Source organism: Carassius gibelio, chromosome A8 (assembly GCF_023724105.1).
Source record: "Carassius gibelio isolate Cgi1373 ecotype wild population from Czech Republic chromosome A8, carGib1.2-hapl.c, whole genome shotgun sequence".
Lineage (NCBI taxonomy): Eukaryota > Metazoa > Chordata > Actinopteri > Cypriniformes > Cyprinidae > Carassius > Carassius gibelio.
In genome coordinates, this window is record NC_068378.1 from 12,051,292 (window position 1) to 12,079,183 (window position 27,892).

A 27,892-nucleotide genomic window follows, 5' to 3' on the forward strand; every position below is an offset into this window, starting at 1 on the left:
AACAGTCATTTACATCATTTACTTTTTTTTTTAATCCATCAACCCCAATGGTATCTTATGCAAAGAACATTTTCAAAAACAAACATTCAATTTATAAAATAACCTGACATTAAAAATCCTCAAAAATCAAGAAAATAAAATAAAGACTTGCTGAACCACTTAAATGCAGTGATATTTTGACTGTTTTAATTATGAAATGACTGTTGAGTGTGGCATTTCTTTCCACATAATAGCTCTTAGCTGCCATGACAACAGCTGTGGCAAACGTCTCTCCACTGTGGACATACACATGTACGTGTGTACTTGCATTTCATATCTGGTCCAGACCCATTTCATGCATGTTTCATGTTACAGACATGAATGATCCCTCAAATCACATGACTGGACTGAAAAAGCATTACTAGAGCACCCAGAACTAGAAATGACTACTAGCTACCAAACAACTGCCAACACGCAGCAACAAGGCTTTGGGGTATATGATATATAAACACACCCATATAATGTGAATCTTGGGCTGTCAAAGTAACACAACATTCTGTGAGCTGTAACAAGCCATTTGTGTGTGTGAGAGAGACCCTTCTCCTCCCTGAGCTTTCAGTTTCATGTGTATCATTGAGTGTGACAGCTCTTACATAAAGAGCACGAGAGATTTCCTCTATCCACTTTGACTTGAGTGTCCTTTCAAAAGTCCCGCTCTCAGTCTCTCACCCGAGCATGCTCAAAACCTAATGTAAATATCTTCAACAGTTTAAAGGTTTCTTCTAGTTCAGCTCCATTACTAATTAATTACTGTTGCATAATGGCTTCCACTGACACACACACAGTTCTTCCTCTAAGCCCTATATTGTCATGGCTGCTAAAAATACACAAAAGCTTCAGGTGGAAGTCATAACAACTCAACACACCTCTGGATCAGGACCTTATTCCAGCTGCACACACACACACACACAAATTCAGAGATGCACATTAACTTAGCTGTCCTCAACACACTTTAATACAAACATTTTCCTTTAAAAAAAAAAAAAAAAAAAAAGCTAATTTATTCCTTTCAAGACCAGAACAATAACTCCAGTGTATTTATGCTGCACATATAAATGCTTGATAAATCTAAAAGCTCTGCTAACACAGCAAATTCAAGTGAAATATGTAGTGAATGAAAGCGGTTCTAAACTACAGGGTGCAAAAGTCAAGACCCCCTTGTTCTTAGTATTAAAAAGTACTTTTCCCATTCAGGGTCTAGTTTTACAAAATAAAATTCTTAACAGCTATTTCCTTAACTTAAGAATGAAGTTAAGAATACTTTGCATTCCCAACAACATTTTATAAGAAATTTTCTCTCTTTGCTTAAGATTTTCAAAAGACAAAACTATAGAAGAATTAGAACTCCTGAAAAGAATGTAAATCAACACTTTAAAACTCCAAATTAATTCCAAGAAATACCAGAAGGGTTGTTTCAAATGTTAACTCTCTGAAGTCGATTAACGCGTATATGCGTTATGAGGCATTTTCTCCTGATTTTAATTATACTTTCAGTTTTGATCGTACATATAAGAGCAATACAACGATCGAATCTGTAAAGGGTGTACTTTTTTTGAAAACGGACATAATAACAAAAAACTATGCACTTATAAAATAAAGATAACAAACAAGACGTGCTGTCTGCATCCACTGTCTGCACTGATCTTCATTTACAAATGCGTCATTATAATGAACTGTAACTCCGTGAATACTCAATGAAGAGACATGAGAGATACATCTATAGAAAGTCTCATATGTCTACTTTAAAACTAAACAAGTGCTGCTGAAAACAAATATTCTGTGATAAAGTAATCCATATGAAAACGATGATCGAAAGTGACGTCCGTTTTTCCAAGTCTCCCTTCATTATCTTCTAATGTGATCACACCCCCGCGCTGAACGCCCTGTTCAGATTCTAATGTTTCACTGAAGCGCGTGGCCTGAATACGCCCATACAACAGAAGAAAACTCAGTGAGACTGTTCAAGTTTTTTTATTTTACTGTTTGCTTTGCGATGAGAGGAATAAGACATAATTCACCCCAAAAAGATGTGATGTGTGGTTGAGGATTTGAGATTTGGATTTCATCAGAAAAAAAAGAATGAAGCACTTTATTCAGCAGAGATCATAAACATGAGTAAGTCTCTTTTTATTTATTTATATACTTGTACTAGTTTTCATATAACGTGTAAACATTTTACTAGTTATTTTCCAAACTATAATTCCTGACTAAATGTATAATCAAGTTAAACAGTATGAAGTTTCAATAACACTATACAATACTATACCATTCAAAAGCTTGATGTAAATAATATAAATGTAACAAATAAATGTAACTGTAACAAATGTAACACAATGTTGTTCTTTCAATTTATCCCCCCTAAAAAACCTGAAAAAATATTCTCAGCTCTTTTTAACATTAATTATAATAATAATAATAATAACAATAAATGTTTTTTTTGTAGAAAATAAGATTGTTAAAAGGATTTCTGAAGGATTGTGTGACTGGAGTAATGATGCAAAAAATTAGTTTGAAAGTCAGCTTTGATTGTTCCTAATAAACTGTTTAACTGCTCCCCCAAGTGGATATTAAATTATGTTGTGGGATAATTAAATGTATTCTAAATAAACTACAAACATACAATTATATACATTTATTTTGTCCTCACATTCTTTCTTGTAACACCTCCCTCTCAGTGACACAAGCTGACTGAAAGGCTCATTATGCAGGCCTTTGCAGGGCCAGCCAAACTATGAAAAAAAGTGTGACTTATAGTCCGGAAAATATGGTAGTAAATTTGGTTACAAATAATTACATAAAATATTCAACAGGCCCTTAGAGTAGAGGTCTTCACAGTGCACCCGAGACCCGTCGACCCCGGACCCGACCCGGGACCCGTACGGGTTCGGGTCTATATTTTAAATCATCAGCCGGGTCCGGGTAGGGTCCGAATCTATTTCCTCGGGTCCCGGGTCTGTTTAACATTGTGTGTAATACCCGTGCGATCGCCGATCGGAGTCATCGGACTCGGAGAACACCCGGCCGTGATCAAAGACTGCTTGTGTTTTTTGTAACTTGCAACTTGTAAAATTAGGAAAAGAAAAGAGTGAGCCAAAAAAAGAGATTTCTCTCTCTCTCTCTCTCTCTCTCTCTCTCTCTCTCTCGCTCGCAGACTCAAGAGTTAATACAAGTGCACACACGGTAATGCTTGCAGACTTGACACACTCATGTTTAATATATTTCAAATCAGCAACACAATCTGAGGTGAACTGTCACATGAATGTTTTCTATTACGCTCAAATTGCGTTAAGGCATTTTAGGTTGATAAAGCTAACACGCATGTGCAGTCATGTTTCTATGGCAAGCAGTGAGGGACACTTCGACCGCCAAACTGCGTTTTACATTTTCTCCCATTTTTATAATATTATAAATGAACCGTTCAATCTTAAAGTTTTAGTGGTTCAGATTCAGACTCGATGCTGAGCAGAGAGCACAGACAGAGATCAGATGATAGTATATAAATAATGTCAGCGGCCATGGCATTGCACGAGCGATCGTTATTATAGTTCAAAAGGCAAACAGTGTAAGTTATTATGCGAATTAACTCGAGTCAGAATGTACATGTGTACAGTAGCATTTGTCATCCGTCACCGTGACATCAAGTGGACTTTTGAAGCTGAAATAATGAGTGGATTCAGCTTGGACTTGGAATAACGAGAGGAATAACATGAATAACTTTCTTGACGGAGGATTGTAATGCATCACAGGCAGTCAGGTACAAGGAAGAGAGACCACGGCTCTTTAAATTAGGTAAGACAAAAAGCTGTATTCTTCGCAACAGGTTTATTGACTTGTAATAGCAATTTAAGGTGGAATATGTCAATGTCGGGTACAGTCGGGTCTGTGTCTTCCCGGCGGGTTCGGGTCCAGATTTCAAGTAATATACGGGTCCGGGTCGGGTCCGGGTAGGCATTTCTCGGATCTACACGGGTCCGGGTCCAGCTTTTGAAATAATAGACGGGTTCGGGTTGGTTCGGTGTAGTACATTACGGGTCTCTGTCGGGTTCGGGCAAGAATTTTTGGACCCGTGAAGACCTCTACCTTACAGTTCGACCAATTTGGTGCGACGAAAATTTTTTTAAATAAAATCAGAGGTCGCAACGGTGAGACTAGCCTTTCAAGATTAAAAAAAAAAAGTCTCTGCAACTCTGAAAGTCTCCCTGTGGTTCAACAGCAGACACTAGAGCCCTGCATTTCAGCCAATTTTAAAATCATAGTTCAGACGCGGGCCTGTCCTTCCGTCTGTTTTAGACTTCTCCTTACTTTAAAATTTCAGACATCCATCAATTAGTGATGAAAAAAAATTGCTGCGCTGGTGGGAACAACATGAGGCCGTGCTACCGTGTCTGTCAAGAGCGACTCGACAGTGTTTATTGCCCCACAGCAGCAGTTGCACCTTCATCTTCACTTACAGGGATGAACTGCCACATTGGTCAATTAAAACAGAGTTCCACAATAGAAATTTTCACAGTGTCATCCTATCAACATTTCACAATTCAAGTGTTTTCCTTTCAGGGCTGTTCTGTCCACAAGAGGCTGTTCTGTTCCCATAAACAAGATTATACTGCAAATGCCAGCAGACACTGTGACTCTTCCCGCACAGTTAGACTCATCTACCGGTCTCATTGTTCCTGTGAGGAAGAGAAGTGTGCAGGTCTCTAAAGCAGTCAATAAATACCCTAAGTATTGGTTACGTGATGCACACTTGGCAAAAACTGATAGAGCCTGGTAACACCTCCAGCTGTAAAGCACCAGAAATGGATCTCACATGGTGTGAGGCAGCAGTATGTTGTTATAGAGGCTGCATATATTCCACCTACACACACACACACACACACACACACACACACCCTTCACAGAGCCCCTGACCTAGAAAAGAGAGTTCCTAAGAAGTTGCAGAGTTATTCCAAACATCTGCCTGTGCCGTTTACCGTTACACCACATAAACATTCATTCCCTCACAACCCAACAAAGAAAACCACAGCTACAATGTCAGAGGTTCTGGTATTATTGACATAACTCTTTAAGATGCAATCTTTTAGAAACTCAAACCAAACAGTATCCACACACACATGTCAGTTCCCAGCACGCCTGTGTGGTGGTAAACGGCAGTGCTGGCCGGAATGATAAAAATGCAGACCAAAGGAATTAGACAGGCTGATTTATGAGGACAATAAATATGGACTGATAGTGATAATTTGCTGAACAGACTTACTATCGCTCTTCTCTACAGTTGGATTAATCCACGTACAGCATGCAGCATCCTAAACTCTGGAATAGCCTTCCTGATAATGTTCGGGGTTCAGACACTCTCTCTCTCTTTAAATCTAGATTAAAAACACATCTTCGCCAAGCATTTGAATAATGCATCTCTTAAATTGTGACTGCAGTTGCATCTGATCAAATGCGTATTCTTATTCTTTAGCTTGGGTTAAACTAATTGATTTTACTTTGTTGGAACAGCAGCTATGCTAATGATGTCTCTGTTTCTCTGTTTTGCAGTAACTAGGATATACACAAGCTCCAGTCTGGATCCAGAACACCTGAGAAGAGATGATGCTGACCCCTCAGAGGACCTCAGATGATGCCAACCCTGAATCAACAAACCGAACTAACAAATATTGCTACAAGTGTGACTGCATCAATAATTGCTGTTAATAATGTTCATCGTCTGGCTGACTACGTCTTGTATAAATTTTTCTGAAAAATCCTGTCATATGCACACAAACTGACAGTCACCACTTTTTGTGTAAAGCTGCTTTGTAATGATTTGTATCGTGAAAATAAACAAATAAACTTGAATAGAACTGAATCCTTTCTAGGCCGATCCCACAATAAACACAATGCACAAGCCTGAGGATTCAGAGTCAGGTGAAGCTCTCGTCTATCAGCGGATCTGTCTACTGTATGAGCAGATATAATAGGGTTTGCTGACGGATCCACTGATAGATGCGTGCAGCTTCTCAGTGACATTATAGTGACGCCACTCACATCATTCACCATTGAGGAAGTAAAGAGAAGACTGAAGAAATGTGGGTATTGCACATAATCCTACTCCTATAGCGTGAAGACAGATGACGGAATGTATCATTTGCATGTATTTTTAAGTCTTGCCAACACAGACATTAAACATTCAAGCCATTCAAGCACAAAAAGACATGAAAGCGAACTGAATACAGTACTCACACGGTCTCTTATTGACTGCTAAATAAACCTGCTGTCTGTGTCATTACTGTTTATACATTGAAGACTATCTAGAGTTATTTTACAATTGAAATGATTATTCCGTTTATGTAGTAGGGATGTCAATGATTAATTGATGATTGATTAATTATCGATAAGAGAAATTAAGATTTTTCTGAGAAGAAATGATTTACAAGCGATTGATTTGATCTTTGATGGCACCTGGGAAGAGGCTGAGCATGACTTTGTACCCGGAGTCTGTGTATTCAGACATTGAGGAAGCGTATGCTGCTGGCATTGATCGACGTGGATTGGTAAGTGAAGCTTGTGAGAAAATTATAAATGTGAATAAAATAGTCAGACTCTGTGTTTCGGTTCGAAACATATATGTGGTATATGTGCATTGTACACGTGTTTAAGTGTGTATTTGCATGCATGCGTTCATGTTTGCTTGTGTAACAATCACCTAGTAGAGATTCATTGCTGTAGATCACAATCTCTACAATTCACTTGAAAAAAAGACTGCAAATGATTTAAAGGTCAATCACAACATAAAAACATCAGATCACCCACCCATACATCTGGGTATTAACATTTATGCTGATGCCCCATCTGGGGAAGAAGAAAAAAAAATAGCAAACCTTTGCCATTTCCTCAGCTCCGCACACATTGAGGGACTGACGATGGGTTGAGTGACGAATAAGAGAATCCGCCCCAATGTCCAAGCGAGAACGCTTTATCTCGGAGTACTCTACTTCTGAATGGCTGCTGGGATCATGTAGGTAAATGTGTTCATATCGAATGTGGGGCTCTTGACCTCTGCAGGGGAAGAAAAGAGCAGGAATAAAATGAATAATGGTTCTCATTCTCTTCAGAAATAATGTCAGGATTAAAAGGTTAATGAACAAGCTTCACCTTTTTACACAAAGTTGACATTTAATAGCAGTTAACATATCAGAACAACCTACCTTAGATGGGTGAATAAAATTCCAGTAATACAAAACTCTTTAAATTCATAAGGAGGGAGAGACTTGACTTTATTCACTGGGAATTAACAGGAACATGAAAAACATGGGTGTTTCATACCAGAATTGGCGGTTTAATTTTTGTTTACATCCACTTTTTAGTAAGGCTGCAATACCTACAACAGCTGACTTTAAATTTAAAAAGTCATGATGTATATATTCAAACAAATGAGGGGAAAATACATGTCTAATAAAATCTACAAGATAGAATACAGTGACTTGGATGACTGAGAATCCCCATAGAAATACTAACAGCAGAGCTAAACATCCATTAAGGATGAGCCAAATGAAACCAAATGAAGGTTGTTCTTAGTCGAAACTACGATACAGAAAACTACATCAGTATATCATCTAAAACGCAGACGTTTTTGTCTTATGTGAACATAAACAGATGAGAAAGAAAACACACGTGCAGTATTATTGCTTAAAGAGACAACAGCCTAATAAACGTGCTGCCTTTCATTAATGTTAATCAAAGAACAAAAGAAAATCATTCACTGATCTTGACTGAATATATTTTTATTTATAAAAAGAAAACTATGCAGTGTTTTTAAACATTTAATTACAGTTTCTGTACCTGAAATTTTGTTTAGTTGTATTTATAATATTTCTAATTGATTAGTTTGTTCCGATCTTATTACTGACTTGTCTTTAACACTTTAATATTTGAAATTTATATTAATTTAGTTGTTTTTGCTATGGTATTTTTTTTTAATCACAGGCAAAATTCCTCTTGCAGTGTTTTGTAGGCTGCTGATTTTTGCTCATGTTATTCAGCTGCAATAGAATGCTTTGTAAAAAGTTTTGACATCTAGATGTTTGACTTTATTTTTTTTATATTGGATTTTTTATCTTATTGGAAACGAAACTAGGAATCGATAAGAATCGGAATCGATAAAATTCAAATGATACCCAACCCTAGTAAGAAATGCTATGAACACAGATAAAATAACTGCTGATAGTCAATCATATTTATAGTACAAACCTTGTCATTGAACTATGAGGGCAAAAAAAAAAAAAAAAAAACTGAAACAAAATAATCGTTCATTAATCGTAATTGAGGCAAAATGTTCAATTAATCAAGGTTTTGATTTTAGGCCATAATCCAATGTAAAGATTGTCATCTAGAGATTCATCTAGACATATATAATACAAATTAATGACAGAAAATAACTGGCCAAGCAGGGTCTGTAAAGCAAAACATTTAAGAGCCAAAAAAATTTTATCTGCCAAACTACAGAATTTTTTTATTCTGATTTATTGAAAGAACAGATGCCATTTATATCACATGATATATCAAAAACAGGCACAAAAGAGAAATAAATATTTAGCCTAGTGTCTTTCACTAATAAAACACAAATAGATTTTACTTCAAAATATCATCTTTTGCAGTGCTTCTCAATTTCAGCAGAAAGACAGCAAACTGTGTTGCGTCTGGAGGGTTCACGTTCATTTGTGTCTCTGCACTGATGAGTTCACTGGTGTAACTAATCTACACCAGAGCAAAGGTAATACATACATAAGCAAAAAGCAATGTATGAAATGCTTGAATACACACACTATAACCGAAATCCCCCAATTTCAATGGGCACTTGGCACTTACATAATCACATCACACTGCAGCTTTCATACATGCTGTCTCCCTCTTTCTGTGAGTGGGCAAGATAATCTGATCTGCTGGCAGGATGTGTCACACACAGAGTCACACACACAATGAGAGGTTTAACTGCCCCCTGATCTCATTCTGAATTGAGGACAGATCATGTGTGCTGAATGTTAGAGCTACTGTAGAGGAACTTTGCCCTTGTACTGCTGTAATGCTTTCTATTTCTCCTTTTCTGCCATTATTCCCTTTCACTGTCAGTCTTTCACTCACACATTTACCCACCCTCTTCACTTCCATCCATCTTGCTTTAATCTCCCTCTATCCCTTATTATCTGTCTCTTTCTGTAGAGTAGATGATAAAAGATGATAAGACCACAAAACACCTTGTCAACCCCTGTCACTTATGTCAGCACAAAAAAACAAAAAGCTAAAAGGACCAAAGAGAGAGCATAATTTACACAGCCAAAACTAGATCAAAACTGTTGTGGAATACAGTGTATTTTCACTCCAAGTGTGTTTGATTTTTTGCTTCATATCATGCAGCCATCTATACTTCTTAAAATGCACTTTCGTTTGTAGAACATTTGATTGAGTATGCTACAAGTTCACAGTTCTGCAGTGGGAAAGGAAAGGATGGGGAACAGCAGACAGAGACATCTTCCACACACAAACACTTTAGTATTCAAGTTAATCCATCCTACCAGCAGCTCTCTGTATCTCAGGGGGTGTTAGTCCATCTCCTATGAGAACAGCCAGCCCTACTGTACCAGGCTCATTATACAGCTGAGCTCACACAGACACACACACACACACACACACACCACATTCAGCATTCAGACTGAGGAGAAACACAATTATTCCCAATACGCCCACCCACATATTCAACACTATAGCCGTGTTTTCGCCGCTGGAACTTTACCCAAGAACTAGGGACTTTGGGCTGGTACTCCATGCGTTTCCACGGAAGGAACCAGGATCGAAAAAAGTTCAGGATAAAAAAAAAAACTGCCCCTCAGAAAGTCTGCTGGCGAGGTAGTACTTTTTCAAAGGTCCGGAACTTTAAGGGGCGCGACTTGGGTGCTAAACATCCTGATTGGTTGAGTTGACGCAGCATTATGATTTCAACCACCATTTATTCTGATTTTCTAAATTTTCTAAACATTACTGTTATCGTGTCATGAAATGTAGTTTTAAAAAATATCTAAAGAACAAACTGAACAAATGAGATCTCAGTGCAAGGCAACTGTGGCAGCCACAATATATTGTTTGTTTGTGAGCATGTTTTGTACCTTTCACTTCCTGGTTGAAATTCAGACAGAAGGGATGGCCTGCGGCGGTGCTGGGCCAGGGATCCATGGGACAAATGGGAACCATAGTTCCGAGCATGAGGATGGTAGTCCACAAGTCCACCAACATCCTGAAATAAAAAATATATATATATATTAATTTCACATACTCACATAATTAAACTGTATAATGAATGTGACTACTGAAATTTAAGATTAAATGCAGACGTTTCCAGATTTAATCATGCTTTTTATGAAATGAAAATCAGGAAAATATCCCAGATCAGTGCTAAATGCTGAGAGCAATTAGCCAAAATCTTTGGTACTCAACCCAAAGCTTACAGATTTTATACAGCCCTTCAGCTTCAGCTTAAAGTCTTACTTTTTGCATGAAACCGTTCACGTCATATCAGTAATCCACCTACTCTGGAAACTAATCCATCCACGAAAATGAACTTTAGTCAAGAGTCTCAAACTCTGAAGTGTTACAAAGTTACTAGCTATATTGCTAGTTTAGGCTAAATTCTATTAAAGGGGTCATATGATGCAAAGTTGGACTTTCTCTTTGAAATGTTACAAGCTGTTCGTGCATAGGCAAGATCCCTAAAGCTGCAAAGTCTGAAACCCAAAGAGATATTCTATTTAAAAGTTAAGAATTGTCAACGCCCTCCTAAAATGCCTCGTTTAACAAGCCCACACATGTCATCACTGTGTGGGTAGATTTGCATTGCACTGCCCAAATGTCTGACTCACAGCCTGCATGTTTTCATAATTAAAGAATTTGACACTGATGACTCAAACGCGAGTTCTGAGCAATGCAGATTAGCGCATGTTGTTTGTCGTTTCTCCGATCACAAATGGAAATGGTTTTATGTTTATGCGGCTCGATACACAACACGTCGTTTGTTAAGGATTTTATTGATTTTGTTTCATTGTGTCGAGACACGGCATTACAGGATGGTATGAGGCATAACATTTCCATCACACGCTGTAGGTATTCGGCCAATCACAATGCACTGGATAGCTGGCCAATGTACACCTCGCTCATCAGAACAATAAGCTTTGTAAAAATCTATGCATTTCAGAAAGTTGGGGCATAGAGGAGAAACAATAATGTACAGTATGTGGAAAATAATGTTTTTTTTTTTTTTTTTTACCTTAAACTGCTTAAACACATTTTATTACACCAAATACACAAAATAATTTTTTATTTTTAAGCAACGACATATGACTCCTTTAAGACAAAGATTAAGGATTATCAAATTTTTGGCATCAAATGGTATGAAAAATATAAACATCTGTTTTGTGTCAGACAAAGGACATATTCCAACATGAACAAAGGTTTTGTTCCACTTGGCTCATGAACTGACTAGGATAAGTACAACTGATTTAGAATTTCTGTGTCGGTAATAATACTGCTGGATTAAGAGGATGGTTGAGGGTCAACTCTTACATGATAATCTTAGGTAATGCAAGATAATCCTTTATTACTAAATTCTGGCAAACTATAACAACATACAATAAATAACAGTCAGTGTAACTGAGTTTTTCTTAGCTCACAGGTTAAAGTCCCAGGTTACAGATTAGTGATACATAAAACGCATTTTTCTGAAAGATTTATAGATTTAAAAAAAAACTGAGGTTTTGTTGTGTAGTCAGTGCAGTACCGTATGGGCTCTCAGCTGCAGAGGAAGGGTGGCAGAACTGGGAAGGTGACGAGCGTCCACAGCCCTCCGACCCTGAGGCACTGGCTGAGGGTGCGAGGACATGCTGACGATGCAACTTCCTCTACACACTAAAAACGGGTGTTGTCTTGTCACCAACACTGTGCATCATGTGGCGTTGAGTCCTCACAGTCACCGACCTAGAAGGAATGAGAGTGAAAACACTGCAGATTAATTATTAATAATAATAAATAGTTGTTAACACAACAATCAATCTGTGGAGTAAAACTAAATTGTGGGCAAAATCAAAGTGTGTGCACCAAACATCAGAAAGCCAGGATAAGCAACAGAGTTTGATGACAAGAGAGAGAAGTCCTAGCCACCACCTGCTGCTGACTGGATACATATCGACACATTGTGTGAATGAATGGATCGCTCCGTATCCTGCTCTATACCCTCTTCTTTTTCATTCTCTCTTTCTATCCTCATTAAGGCAGCTGGTGTGCTCTGCTGTATGATACTCCCTTTTTCACAGGTACAGCAAAAATACAAAGAATGGCTAAACCAAGTTAATGCTCAAAAGTCCCTTTAAGTCAAGTCTGTTCACTCAGCAACTATATTGGTAACAACCCTGGGTAGTAGGGGTGGGCGATATCTCGATATTTACAATATATAGAGATATTTTTTTATTGAAAGATATTGATTTCATCGCAAACTGCTTCACAAATATTTATAACTTGACCTGAAGGACAGGTCGGCCGCCTCAGTCTGCCCGGTGTGTGTGTGTGTGGAGGAGCTGCCTTGAAATTAATCTTTGCATAAATGCCTTGCGATGCGGACATATAATAATATAAACAGTAATAAACAGTAATAGACCATTGCTTGACAGTGCTTCCATTCACTGTTATTTTACTCTTTTACTTTAAATATGCTTTCATTTCTGCTGTTTGGAATGCAGTAACGTATTAGATGCACGAAATTCACGGATATAATTGAATACATTTTATATAATCATGATGCATCCACCGAGACAGTTGAGATAACATCAGTTGAACTAAAATGAAACTGCAGCATAAAAGTATTTAGCCAAATTTCACATTTACATGTATATTTACATTAAAATGGATTTCTAGCTACTAGGGGCTGTGCTGATAGAAAATAGTATTGTGTATAGACAATAGTCAGATAGCAGATGTCTTTGTCGACAGTCAAGACGATAAAAATTTTATATTTTGATGTTAAATTATTATTACTACGTGGCCTATTATTATGTAAATTGTCTGCTGATATAAGGTATTTAATTGCACTTGAATCAATTAAATGAAAAGTAATCTGAAATGAATGGCCTATTACATTTATCCATTTAGCTGACGCTTTTATCCAAAGCTATATATGTCCGAGGTCGCACGCCTCTGGAGCAACTAGGGGTTAAGTGACTTGCTCAGGGACACATTGGTGTCTCAGTGGATTTGAACCCGGGTCTCTCACACCAAAGGCATGTGTCTTGTCCACTGCCAACCCCACCCCACTGTATACGAGCCTATATGCGAGCAATATTTTAACTGTGCCCTCACTGAGTTTAATGCCACAGTTATGTTAGAACACATCTCATTCTTGTTTTTGTAGCGGTGAGTCTGTCTTGTCATGTGAATCGACTCCAGAGGGTTAACAGAGTTTTAACAGAGTTAGTTTTTCAGTATGTTTGAAAGTATATTATTTAGATTAGTGGAGCTTCCACACATAGGGCTGTCACGATTAAGACATTTGGCTGCTGATTAATTGTGTAAAAATTGTCACTGTTATTGCGATTTATTGTCTGTTTTAGGGTTTTAGCGATTATGACAATTATGGCGATTATTATGACTGTCTTTTTTATGGCTTTCATTAGATAATTGTGATTCATTTAAGGGTTCAGTAAATAATTATGATGTTATCTTTTTATCTTCGTATTATTATGGTGGATGAGGAGATACCCCCTGTCTATGTAAAGCGCTTTGAGTGCCTAGAAAAGCGCTATATAAATGTAAGGAATTATTATTATTATTATTTTGCAGTGTAAGATTACATACAGTATTCCAAATTCTAAGATCCAGCAATAAAAATCCAACACCAGCACTATTCTTTTTCTACACCACTACAGAATATCAATACTGTGTTTGTGGAACTAATGGTCACTCTTTATTAAACACTTTGTTAAACATAATCCACTAAATACTTACTTCCTCATTACAGAGTAAAATGTGTTTGTATAAAAATATATAAGCTATGAAATTAAACTAGCTGACTGTATAATTTAACAGCAAAAACAGTATCTTGAAAAAAATCTTTGGTGCACATTATACAATTTGAATATTTTTTATTCTGTTAACTATTTGAATTCTTGCAAAATACATTCATGAAAATAAGACCAAAATCATGAGAAAAAAAAGGCTTCTAGTAATATTTGTGAACAAAACTTTGCTAATGTGAAACGCTTCAAACCGTGCAGAGGTTTTGCAAAAACACCACAAACAAGTGAGATCTACAGAGTTTGCAGAACGTTACATCAGCAGCCTTTCAAGAACCATCACGAGCATTTCCCGCAGGGTTGCTTTGTAACATGAAGCCAAGTATTGTGACTTGTTATGTATAGATACGGGCCTACTTGTTTACCCCATGATTTACTCACCCTCAAGCCATCTTAAGGGTATATGACTTTCTTCTTTCAGACAAATACAATTGCAATTATTTAAAAAAAAAAAAAAAAATGGCTTGGATCTTCCAAGCTTTATAATGGCAGTGAATGGTGGTCGAGTTTTTGAAGCCCAAAAAAGTGCATCCATCCATCATAAAAAGTACTCCACATGGCTCCAGGGGGTTAAAAAAAGACCTTCTGAAGCAAAGCAATGCATTTGAAAATATTTGTAACTAAAACTTTATGATCTGTAATCTCTAGATTCTGCTAACTGTCATATTTGCTTTCACGAGAGAGTGTTTCAGCAGACGACGTAGAACATTGTGCTCCCTTTTTAATCAGTAAAAAGCTGACATCTCTTCATCACGATCAAAAAAAAGCTTTGATATAATACAATGAATAAATGCACAATTAACGTCTACACTATAACAAGAGAATTCAGCAGCACAGCATTGAGTGAATTCTAACTTAAACATCACTGAATGGCAATAGTGTTTCAGAAATCAAAAGATGTGTCTATGATTGGATTGCTCAATGCTGCGAACGTGAAATAAATAGAAATTTTGCCTATGTTTGTACCTGTTAATCATTTTTCTATTAGTTGTTCTTGTTGATTTTGTGCAATAAATGAACAGCAATTTATTTATAATTAAATATTATAGGTTTTAGATATTTATATTCTACGGGACTCCCTCAAATCATTTTATTCTCCCGCATTTGGGCTGTGCAATTAATCACATGTGATTGTCATGAGATGCCCATGACACTCGCATAGGATTATCTGCACAGCCCTAGAGTAAATGATCGGGTAATTTTCATTTTTTGTGAACTAACCCTTCAACTACAGCACAACTACCTGTAACAGCCAATGAGAGAGAGCAAGCGTCACCTACCGGTTGTTGTGTGTTTCAATAGTGGAAACTTGGCAGCCACAAACATGCCATGACAGTAGAGTACATAGAAAGAACATCACCCATATTATTATTTTTTTTTTTTTTTTTTTCTCACTGTACAACAGAATGAGCGCAAGGAGAACCAGCCGACAATGTCAACTGTCTTCCATGTGTTTTTCTTCTCAAGTCAAACTAACAGGCAGTTCTAGTTAAAAATTAAAGAATAGCCCTTTACACTCTGGCTTATGATAAACGGGAAGACACACTCTGCACACAGACATGCTTTTCTGAAATGTATTTTCCCCAGTGGCTGCTGTGTGTCATTATAAACCTCTGCCATCTCAAGGGGCCCCACAGCTTCTTACAAATTTCCATGTAAGAGAAATCGGTTACTATAGATGAACACTGAGTGTTGTCAAATACTTTGACATTAAAACAAGGAGTCAGGTCTTCTTCTACTACACAAAGGGTGGCATGATACCATCCGCCTTCCTTTCTGTCTGTCACTGAATGATTTACATTGAAACAGCAGTAGAGTGTTTTACTGAGCTGGGTATATGTGTGCTGAGGGAGGAGACTCAACAGTCCAGGAATGTTTGGATCTCTGAGGAGGAACAGAAAGCTTTTGTCATCCTGAAGGAACTTTGTAGACTCACACATTCACATGAACACACGGGCAGGATCAAATCAATCACACATTACTCACAGAAAACACGTCGGATGCGTGTTCCTTGTTTTTGCTGTAAGACTACTTCTTTAAGAAAACTTTTCAATTTAATGTTTATGCTCTGCATTGGTTATAATGATAATGAAGATTACCACAGTGCGTACAAAAAATGGGCTGCACAATTCTGGATAAATTGAGAATCGAGATTTTTTTGGTCTCATATAGAGATCATGATTGTCCCACGATTCTGAACTAAATAAAATAATGTGTGACAAAATGTTATTGCTGCAGTCTAATTAAACCTAATTAAAAAAGGTTTTTTTTTGTTTGTTTGTTTTGAACTGGCATCACACAGCAACTGTAGCTTCGGACATACACGCATAACAGCAAATAATACTTCTGCACAATGTTTCTCTTTTTACAACAGAAATGTGAATTCTGGCGGTATTCAGTCTCATTCAGTTTCGGGCTTGAATCGCCTAGGGCTGTCAAAATAGCTGAAAAACTAAAATTGAATTTTTTACTTAAATATGATCAAAATTCAAATTGTATTCGAATTTAAAATGCATAATTTCAGTTAGGGTGAAGTCGTATCGACGTATCGAATACAGCACTATAGTTTTCAATCACTCTCTCTTCATGACATCCTGGCACACCAAAGTATTTAGCTTGTCACTGACTCTGAATCTCATACATAAGAACGTTCAATAAAAGCAGGTGGTTATTACAATTACAGTTAACCTTTGCATTATGGGTTTAATCACATTCCCATTGACAGTCTTCACAGACCAGCCTTCCATAGAAGAGTTCCGGAGAATGAAGATTTATTTAAAAAGGAAGACATTGTGTGTGAAGTGCACGTGTCTAGTTTGGCTGATCTACTGGCACAGTATGAACGGTGGAACTCTAGAAACAAACTTACCACTGTTTTCTGGCATCATCAAGCTTTGTGAATGAAAAACTACAACTACTATGATAGACGGAGAGAGAGACTGGGAGAGAAAGTGAAAGATAAGAAAAGAGGAAGAGAGAAAAGCGTAGGATCACTGAAAGACTTGGAGAGTGGAATGAAAAGGAAAAGAGGAGATATCTCTCTATAACAGAGAGAAAGAAAGACTAGACCCTCAGACAGAAGGGGAAACACATGCCCTGGCACAGATACAGACACCCACAGGCAAGCTCATGGCTGCCTGCCAACAGCACAAATGAACTCACTTACCCCTCGCTCTCTCTCTTTTTGCTTGTTCTCCCTCTTTCAATCACAGCGCTCACTCATTCCCAACCCTTTCTTCTCCCTTTCTAGTAGTGGTTGGCTTTTGTATGATCTCTCTCTCCCTTTCTTTCTCTCCACCTCACTATTGCGTTATATCTCTCTCCCTACCTTTTTCCACCTCTCGTTCTGCTGATAAACACATGGGAAGCTTGAAAGAACTGAAAAAGAAAAACAGTGCTAACTGCCTTGCCATTAACCACTGTGTATTTCTATCTCACACACATTTTAGGTTTTGACATCTTTTATTGACTCTTATAAAAGCTGAGCCCAGGTCTTCTGTTTGTCATGATGGATGTAACAAATGAGAGGGCTGGCAGTTCACGTTATGCTGGAAGAAAGGCATTAGCTGATGAGCCAAGATCAGGTCCCTCCTGCTGGCCCAGTAATGTCAGAGACAGCATGAGGTGGGTCGGCCGAGTGTGCGTTCCCATCCATCTGCATCTCCACTGTCTACGCCACAACATCGCCCATAATCCCACACCACAAAATGCCACTTCAATCAGCGCTGTCATTATCACTGCTAATTTCCCACCTTCAGCATTTAAGATAGAATGTTCAGTCTGGGTTTTAGTTTTAATCTGACACTCTCCGTGAAGCATGCTGTGTATTAACAAGCGCACCACATTTAGACTGTACAAATGTTGTCGATATAATTTCTTTCCTCTGAAGACAGGTTGTATATCATCCTCTGGTGAGAAAGGAATGTCTTTTGGCAGGAATATATACTTAGATGGACAGCTCTTCCTTCTCATTTGGTCAGTAGGGATTTTTCTTATTCAGCCTTTCTGCCAAATGGACCTTTTGGTTCCAGGATGCAAAAGATGGCTGATAAAAATCAGATATTAGACTCAAAACTAGATTATTGATTGTATATTTGTGAAGCTGTCTATATGAAAGCGCTCAATATAGCATACATTGTTTCATTCCTCCTGACCTCCAGAAGCAATGCTAAACACTAGTGAATAATTGCAGTGCCAGCTAGACAGGTCGAGAAAGAAATATCAACAGTCACGTCATGACGTAAACTAGGATGCAAGAATATAAACCACAGCAGCTAGATGCCCAGCCTCTTTGCACTTTCTCGCCTATTATAGGTCACTGATTCGCACGGTCACATGCAGCTTACCTGAGTTGTGAGGATTCGCCCTCAAAAGCTGTGACAGAAGGCTCTGCATCCATCATGATGGATGTGTGGATTCCCTTTCTTCATTAGGTGAGTACACACTATTGCATTTGATTATAGTGTCGGAGATACCCTGTACTTCACAGGGTTTCGACTGCGCTTACACAGCGCTTCCCCATTAACATATTCATCTATGTTTTACCATTATTTCAAGCCCGAAAGGGGAACAGAGTCGTGTGACAGAAATGTGCTTGTAGTACACAAGCCATGGAAGCTTAAGACAGCTGACTCTGTGAACACTGTGTGACCTTGCTCACTACTGCTCACAAGCACAGTGACTGCAAGCAGAAGAGGTTATTGTGCCTACAGTGGGCCTGTTGTGAACATGACAGACTGTACTTCCCTTTTCCAGTTCTCTCCTCTGTACCACCCCTTCTCTCGCCTTTCCTCCCTCTTTCCCCTCTCATATGACCTTTCCATTGTTCTTTCAGCCAGTGGCCCCTGTAGGTTATTTGGGGTCACGATGTAGGGCAGCTGTCTGACCTCTGCGACGAGCTAGGAATAAAAACACCCTCCCCATCCTAACACAGTTAAAGCTCTCTATACTGTCTACATTCCTGTTTCACTTTAATCCCTGGACTCGAGTCAAATCCTTACAGCTCTGAGCAAAAACTACATTCAGGGCGATGAATGCTTATATCCACCTTCAAATCAGATCATCAGCCATCTGCCATCCAACACTAATGATAAACAACAACATAACTCATGTTTAAGGAATTTTCTGAAAGGTTGTCAAATGGGAAAGGGTCAATAAACTATATGCTCAGTAGGGCTGAGCGATAATTAAAAATAAACTGAAACTGCATTATGACTTAGAGCAATTTTCTTATCACTAATAAATAAATAAATAAATAAATAATGCACACTGCATGTCTCAGAGTGAAATAAGGCATTCTGTTCTTACATCAGAGCAGCTCATTATCCGCTGGTTTCCAGAATCTTGGTTTGCAGTTGGCCTAAATGCTGAACATACAAACACAATCTCTGTATCTGCTCTCACTTTGGGTCACTTTACATTTGGGATTGTGTTGCCAAGCCATTGCTTGCACAAACTTCAAGGACTCCATGACGTTTTCCATCAAAATAAAAGTTTCTTATTTAACATTCATAAAAGAAGTAATTAGGGTAGCCACATATATATATTTTTTTTTACATATTTCATTAAGTAATTTAAATATTTTAGTGGTAGTAATAATAATTATTATTATTACTGTTATTACGCCACATTGATTGATATATAATCACAATTTGGCCATATTGTGTATATGTTTTTGATTATGAAATTAAATTGTATTTATCAAAAAGCAGTCTAATTAATTAAAATTATGAAACTTATAAAACTTAACATCAATATATTAAAAGTTTAACAAAGAAATACATTTTTAGGTCTCTGCAAAATAAGTTAAAAAAATTCTCACATTCTGTCATTTATTTTTACTATAGCCCTATAAAAAAAAAAAAATTGTATCCAAATAATTCTGTGCTGTGTTGTGTATTTACATTTTTCTGGTTATCAAATGAAGACAAAACAGTCATTTATTTGATCTTTTAATCAAATGAAAACAAACTTTATTTCTGGTAAAGAAAGGGGGGTGCCATACCGGTGCCATATCGATACTTTTACAGTGGTACCGGTGCCTAAACAGTGCCTGAACCAATACTTACTCTAGAGCCCCTTTCAATAATGTGTCCCGGCAATTGTTCCCAGGTCGCTAGATTATGCCCTTTCACACTGCCAGTGATTACCCGAAATAACACCCTTTACAGCAGTGGTTCTCAACCTTTTTTTTCCAGCAGGCCACTCTATGGTCCAGTGCAAGTCTCGGGGGCCGCACACATATAATTTACATATCACGTTAACAATACAAATCAACCTGATTTATAATATTATTAGAGTTGTTCCGATTCCGATACTAGTATCGGAAATATCTCCGATACCACAACAAATTCTGGCATCGGCATCGGCGAGTACATGAACCCATATACCGATCCGATACCATTTTCTTAAAAAAGACCTAGTTATGACCGCAAGCTTTGCCTAACCGCTGCACGGTTCTTCTTCGCTGCTCAAAATGCATTGAAAACACAGGAAGTTGTGCTGTGTTGCCACAAGCAACCCCTGTTTAGAGCAGCGAAGAAGAAATGAAAACGCGTTAGCAGCCCTTATCTATATATGACTGGATCACTCATCACATTCTAAACTGCCAAAAGACAGTGAAGCCGCTACTATATTATAGATCAGTGGTTAGCAGTATGTCTCTGTAGTACCGGTAGTTACAGACTCTCGAGTATATTCAGTACCGGCAACTGCGTTCAGTCGCTTCCGTGTAAGTCAAAACGCAGGGCTCCAGACAGTAGCCGAATATATACTAGTGTCTGTGAATATTAAACTGCAAAATACTATTTAAATATTACTCCCGCAAAATCTACATCTCTGTGGGTGACTGGCACAGATGCGCGAGAGCTCGCTGTTTTGTAGTCTCTGCTGTGTGTCATGAGGACACGAACGCATAAACCGTCACTTCATGAGAATTTACCGTTTCATTTGAGAATACTGTCATATCATAAACACAGACACTCAAAGATCTTCATGGCAGCCCATTAAAATAAATGTTTGGTTTACATGAGTAAATTGACAATATATAAAGCTACTGTTGTAGCCTACAGTAATAATAATACATCTCTATAATAATAATAATTATGCCTAGATGGTTGCTTGTTTTTTACTTGTTTTTTACTTGTTAGAGATTATCTGATTAATAGATCTTTTTTTATATTCCTAGACTTATTTGTTGCAGTTTTTTTATACAGTTATATTGTAAAACTTAAATACCTTTTTTAGTTTGCGGTGTTAGATTTTTGGCTGCATTTGAAGTTCTTTTTTGCATAAGAAAATAAATAATACTGTCAAATTCATGTTAGATAATAAAAATACTGTAATAAATACAGTAGTTCACCATGTATTTGTTCATGTTTTATTGAGGGATCTGTCTGAAGCACACCATAAAAAAATTCTAGCAATTTACACAGGGCTAGTAGTATATACAGCTGTATATACAGATATACACCCAGGTATCGGATCAGTACTCGGTATCGGCCGATACCCTGAGCCCAGGTATCGGAATCGGTATCGGGAAGAGAAAAAGGGTATCGGAACATCTCTAAATATTATAGCCTAAATATTATTATATCTAATCTATTACATTCATTAAAATAAATAAATAATTCTACTCCCCATAAATAAAGCACCTGATGCTGTCGGGAGCTAACCAATTATGTGAGATTCAGCTGGAAAGGAGTAACAGCAAAAAGAAGTTGCGATTGTAAAGCCTGTGTTATACTTTCCGCATGAGCAATCCAAACACGGACACGGCCAGGGTGGACCCAGACTTCAATTTATACTTCTGAATGCTCAGGCTGATGGTTCGCTCTGCAACAAACATGTGAACTAACAATTTCCCAGAATTATTGCACATCGCTGTCTTTATATTCATTTATTGATGGATTGCACAGGTTCGAGTAGCAATGAGCTTCTTCACACTACCTGAACATGTGCTATTGTGCTTTTGAAGCCTACTGACCACACGCATCTGTCCACGCGGTCGTCTGCTCAGAGCCTCGGCACACACTCTCTCCGATGGCGATTTTACATCATGCCTACCTAGCGGTCCATAGTGGACTCGCGGACACAAAGTTTAAAAGAGACTTTAAGATGCAGTGTCTAAGACGCGCACGGGAGCATGACTTGATGTGAGAGAAAATGTAACCTATGTTAATCCAAATATGGAAATCACTTTCGAATGTAATAATATGAGGTTCTCTCCAGAGATGTTTTGCCACATTTCTTCAATTAAGGATTGCCACATAGTATATGGTGTTATTCGCCTGAACTTCTTCAAGTGAGTTGCGGGACAAACCGAAAATCCAGCACTTCTCCTTTACTACGGATACTGCGACTATTCTTGTTTGCACGCGTTCATTCGCTGGCATTTTTCACATTTCTTTTTTCTCCCTTAAAAACTGACAAAGAAATACACAGATACATATATTCTAATAATGATACGACCCCATAAAAATTAGGGTCGCAATGGTATTTCAAAAGGTCGCATATGCGACCATTTTGGTCGCAGTGTCGTTCCCTGATGTGGAGGGTTGATAAATGGATTCTGCGATTCCATCCACATTTTCTGCATCGCACAAATCAAAGGGCCCCTATGTAACCCTATAAACATGCAAAAAAAAAAACTGGAAATCTATTTTTGTGTTAATGTTTAACATTTTTTTTTAAATCAGAAAATTCTGTCCCACAAATCATGCAACTTTTTTTGTCAACAAAAAAAAAACGCTTTGAAAAACAGTGGCATACTAACATTCAGTACAGATTTTAAAGCTACAGTCCAAACCACGGGAAATACAACCATTCCCTTCTGTTTTGGTGTTCTGTAACACTAACCGCACATTAACTGCATACTGTATTAAAACCCGACATCCTGAGTAACATAGTATTTTCCCTCTGCTTTCAAATACATACATCTCTTACCCCTCCCCCATTTCTTAAAACACACATGAGCACAGACCAACCCCTACTGACCTGTATATCAATTCCTAGACCATATTCAGCACTCATGTTTTGACAAAAACCAACATGACCACAAAGAAGATCCCCAAATAGCACATGTGAACTCAACCAGAGTGTAAATGAACATCTAAAACAGGCCTACAAAAGAAATACAGTTATTATATGCTCATATGCCGAATACATACGAAGCATATATGGTCTCTTTAACAAGCACACACACAGTAGAAGGAGAAACCTTGGTGTTGCATAACAGCAGAGTTAATGGCTTGCCAATAATGTGCAGGATAATCTACACTAATCCTCTCTGCCTGCATCACTAACAATCAGCGTCTTTCTGTTCAAAAGAGCAATACCACAACTGTTTTCATCAAGGTCACATGGTGAACCACAAGGTGCTTCCATGCATCTGTGATGGCTGGGTACAGCATACAAAACTAGCTACAGAGGTAACAGGATGTAGAGAGCCTGAACACAGAGTGATGCTAGATTCTTGTATATGCACACACACACACACACACACTACAAACAGCAATAACAGCGTTTCTTTGAGAGAAACAAACCAACCAAAAGGAAAATAAAGCAAGGCTGATTTCATATATTGTATTACTTTATTCAGTACAATTATAAAAAGAAAAAAATAAATAACATTTCATCATGCTCATCTGACATCTCACCTGGCTAGAACTGATAGGGCTTTAAGAAAATTAATTGACTGAAAAAAACATTTAACTTATGTTTATGCACAATGTTTGAGTTCAGTCGGTCTTAGGAATGGGCGATATGTCGCATGCGATTGTCACGCGCATTTCGTCAGTAAAGCCGGTTCCCTGATTACCGCTAAATCGCCATCACCTGCTTTCAAATGGAGTGCCATTAAATAGACAGAACCGTAGTTCACTGACAAGCTACACAATATCGTGTTCATTATCGAAGGCGATTCATCTTGCTATGCTATTTACATTTGATTATTCAGTTTCTGTACCTGGACATTTACAACCTTGAAAAAAATAAAAAGTAGTTTATTTTGTATATTTGTTTATTTATGATATTTACACAATTTCAAACAGAGCCCACCAGTAAAACCTGCACCGGGGCCCCACAAACCCCAGCTATGGCCCTGTACACTGATTTTGTCTGCTTCAAGTTGAACCCACAGCTGCTGCTGCCACCTTGTGACTAGGGCTCTGGTGCGCGATTTCTAAATCACTTTATAGCGCGATTTTCCGTGGCACAGGCCTCCCGCAGTATGTTAACTGAACCAATCAAGATGCAGCGCGCCTAAGTGGAGCGCGAGAACAGAGCAGACTGGGCATGTGCCTAACTCCAGGTTCACACACTGTCTGTGATGCGTAGTCTTTTTTTTTCGAGCCCATGTTAACAGATCAGAACGTTCACACTGCATGCAGTAAAAAGATGAGAACAGAAAAAGCTATAAATAGAAAGGTGCGAAAAGCTTTAATATGATCTGAGAACGCACATCTTATATCTGCAGATGATGTACGTCTGTTTGTGGAAGGAGACTTTGTAATAGCCAAAAATATGTATTTTGCATGCATCACATTATAGTACGGTGTGCATGAACATACAATAACAAGGCGGAACTTATCATCCACAGTGGTACTCACGTATGGATGAGAAGTTCGCTCTGCCGCCTTGTTATTATTTTGTCTTTACTTTTTTTGTAATGCCAAGAAAGAGTTAATCTCTCCTGTATGAGAAGAGTGTGTTGTCATGTGCCAGCCTTTAAATGTCTCGGACACCATCTTCTCATTTTCTATCTTTTTCATTTCATGGATTTAACGAGTTATCCGAGTCAAAGCGTACAACTTCAGCGACTGCAGGCTCTAATCCTCCTGTGCTCGCACACCCACGGTGTGTGTGTGTGTGTGTGTGTGAAATGCGGTGCTGAAGTGAAATATCTAGGCAGTTTGATAGCCGAATTTTAATAAGCCGCCTAATAAAAATAAAAATAATAGTTACGTTGCTACTTGGACCTTCGTATTGTAACCTTATCAATATAGGCTATAGGTAATTGCACTATGATGGTTCGTTCGTTAACAAATCTTTTAGGTGAATGAATCGTTCTTGTTTACATAACCACTGACCATAGACAGTAAAACACTAATTTCTCGTTCAATGAAGGTCCTCCCACAGCAGCGCGTGAGCGCGGCCCTATTAGCAGCACATGCGTAGCTCGTGAGCACAACAGCTCTGTGTTCAAACTGTTTCATCCTGTCAAAAAGAGTTACTCAAGATGTGACGGAGCATGTGACTTGTTGAATGTAGTGAACGAATACGATCTTTTCGTAGGTGAAAGAGTTGAATGAACTGATACATCTCGTTCGTGAATGAAATGAAAGAGTATACAGGGTCAGTAGGCCAAGCATGTAAATCTCGATCAGCAATCAGCAGATACAAAGCGCAGTTATTGGTGCACATACGCTTGTTTTCATATTTGGAATACAGAACATAACTCCACGTTTAATCCCCGATAAAACCTTGTGCTTTGTTAATCAGAAAAATGTATTTAGACTATTTAATGCGATCATGCACACACTTTAATAAAGCCAAATCAGTTTTTGTCACAAGTAAACACGCTCATTGACTTGAGACATAACACGTAAGACACTCTTTTCGCCAACTGCTGGCGTATTTGTGTAATATGAAGAAATGGTCACTGAACGAATCAGTGAATGAATCATTTTGGTGAACGAACTGAAAATCAATGAATCTCTTGAAAGAATCAATTTCCACCACCAAATTCCATGCAACATAAATGTATTTTTTTAAAAAATAATTTTTGTGACCCGCCCCTACCTGTGCCAATAAAGTGCCAATTTCTTAACCCACCCCAACCTGACCCGCGGGTTATGAGACCACCCGCGCATCACTAATGTAAACGCGTTGTGTCACATAAAAAAAATCACTGCGAAAGAACCTGACGTGAGATTTAAAATAAATTAAAAGAGGCTTTGAGGCAGAGGAATTTGCCTCGATCATTTTTTGTAATCGAGTTACTCAAGGAATCGTTTCAGCCCTAATAGTTATTATTATTATTATAATCTAATACATTAATAGGAAAATGAGCCTAATATTGCCTTGATTATCGAAAGAGAAATCTGCTTCTGTCGATACTATCGTCTATCGGCACAACCCTACCGACTATGCAAAAAGTAGATTATAACTGCATGTCAATTTATTTTATTTGTCTGAAACAATCATGTAACATTATTTGTACTGTCTTTATTTAAAGGCTTTTCTTAGCATAAAAAACAATTGCCAAAGAAATACAAAATACATAAATAGGATGAATGAGATTTACTTTACATCAGGTGCAAGTGTGTGTGTGTGTGTGTGTGTGTGTGTGTAGCTGTTAAACATCTCCACCCATTTCCTCTCTCCAAAACACAGACACACACAGTTAGCAGGGGAACACCAATAGTCTCTCACCTAGCACTTCAAACCCCAAACACACTCCCGCTGGCTGTCAGCAGAGCTACCCTTTGTCTGCCAAGCAGCTTCAGACAGCCATTTTTCAGCAGCAGCCGAGCAGAAAATGAGATTCCACCATCAATAATCTGCAAGCCTCTTCTTATCTCTCTGAAATTTCCTCCTGGGCCAAGCGCTCACATCCTCCACAGTCTGGAGAGAGAGACGTCACAAATGAAGACTTTACAGTAATGCTATGAATGGATATTAGAGAGAGGAAGGTGAGAGGGGCCTTTGGAAGTGGAAAAGTCTCAATTCTCAAAGTTCTTTTGTCTCCAAGGCAGTCTTCTTTTGTGCAGAAATGAAACCAAAGGTCATGGTTGCTGAGGGTAACTCTTAACAGCCCACACAATCTCCACTCCCCCTTTTCTTTTATTACTCCACCTCTGCTTGACGCTTGCTGAGTGAGTGTGAGTGTCTGAACTCATTGACCACTATTTCTCATTCTCTCTTTGCCTTAAATTGTATCTTAGGTTAACTCAAATCGTCCTCAATGCAAAAGCAGTCAAAGCCCCATTGGTCCTCATGCAATTATTACAATTATATTACACATTCTCCAGGATTTGTTGACTAAAGTTCTGTGTATCCCTAGTGTGTTCCTTCAGATATCAAATTGCGCTGATGGATGACAGTAAAGCACAGTGGAAACCTCAGTGTCACATTTAAAAGCCATCAGACTGTATTCAGATCAGAGATAAAAAAAAAACAGTGAGAGAGAGAGACACATGAATAGTAGGGGTGGCAGAAAAAAATAGATCCATCGATGCATTGTGATTAGAGGTCGACCAATAAATCGGTCGATTTTGTGGCATTTTTTTATTAATCGGCATCGGTCGATTGTGCTGCAAATTAGGCCGATTTATAGGCAGGTGCACCAGCGGGAAGCCAAGCGTTGTTGCAGAACTCCCTCTGAGACTGCGTGAGAGACTCACTCTGCACTAGCGGCTTGTTCATACACAGCTTCAGCTAATGGCACGGCAAAACAGCCCATTTCGAATAAAGCGTAATAAAGTTTTACTCTACTAGAATTGATGCTGGGAAGTTATCATATTCAGACGAAACTTCTGGTCTGATTATAACGTACATGTTAACTTTCCTCATGAAATGTGTGTCTAGGTTCGACAATATCCCCCACGATTTCATCGCTCGTGGTCAGCGCACTCTTAAGCAGTTAGGATTATGTGTGAAATCTTTTATTTTTGTCATCACTATGGCCATTTAACTTATTGTAGCGTCCAGTGTTTCCTATACATCAAGTTATTTGTGACGGCTCGTCAATTTATAAAAACTGA

At 38.2% G+C, this 27,892-nt stretch overlaps 1 protein-coding gene across 2 annotated transcripts in view; it reads right to left on the reverse strand.

Moving 5' to 3' along the window:
• The window catches only part of LOC128018474 (nuclear receptor corepressor 2), a 100,319-nt gene that overhangs the window by 58,092 nt on the left and 14,335 nt on the right, over positions 1-27,892 (reverse strand). For both annotated transcript variants that reach the window (XM_052603978.1, XM_052603977.1), the window contains exons 2-4: positions 11,846-12,042; positions 10,182-10,309; positions 6,903-7,080 (exon numbers count right to left, since the gene is read on the reverse strand). In XM_052603978.1, coding sequence (XP_052459938.1) covers positions 6,903-7,080; positions 10,182-10,309; positions 11,846-11,947 — 408 coding nt within the window. In that variant the 5' untranslated portion in view covers positions 11,948-12,042. The remainder of the gene's footprint in view (positions 1-6,902; positions 7,081-10,181; positions 10,310-11,845; positions 12,043-27,892) is intronic.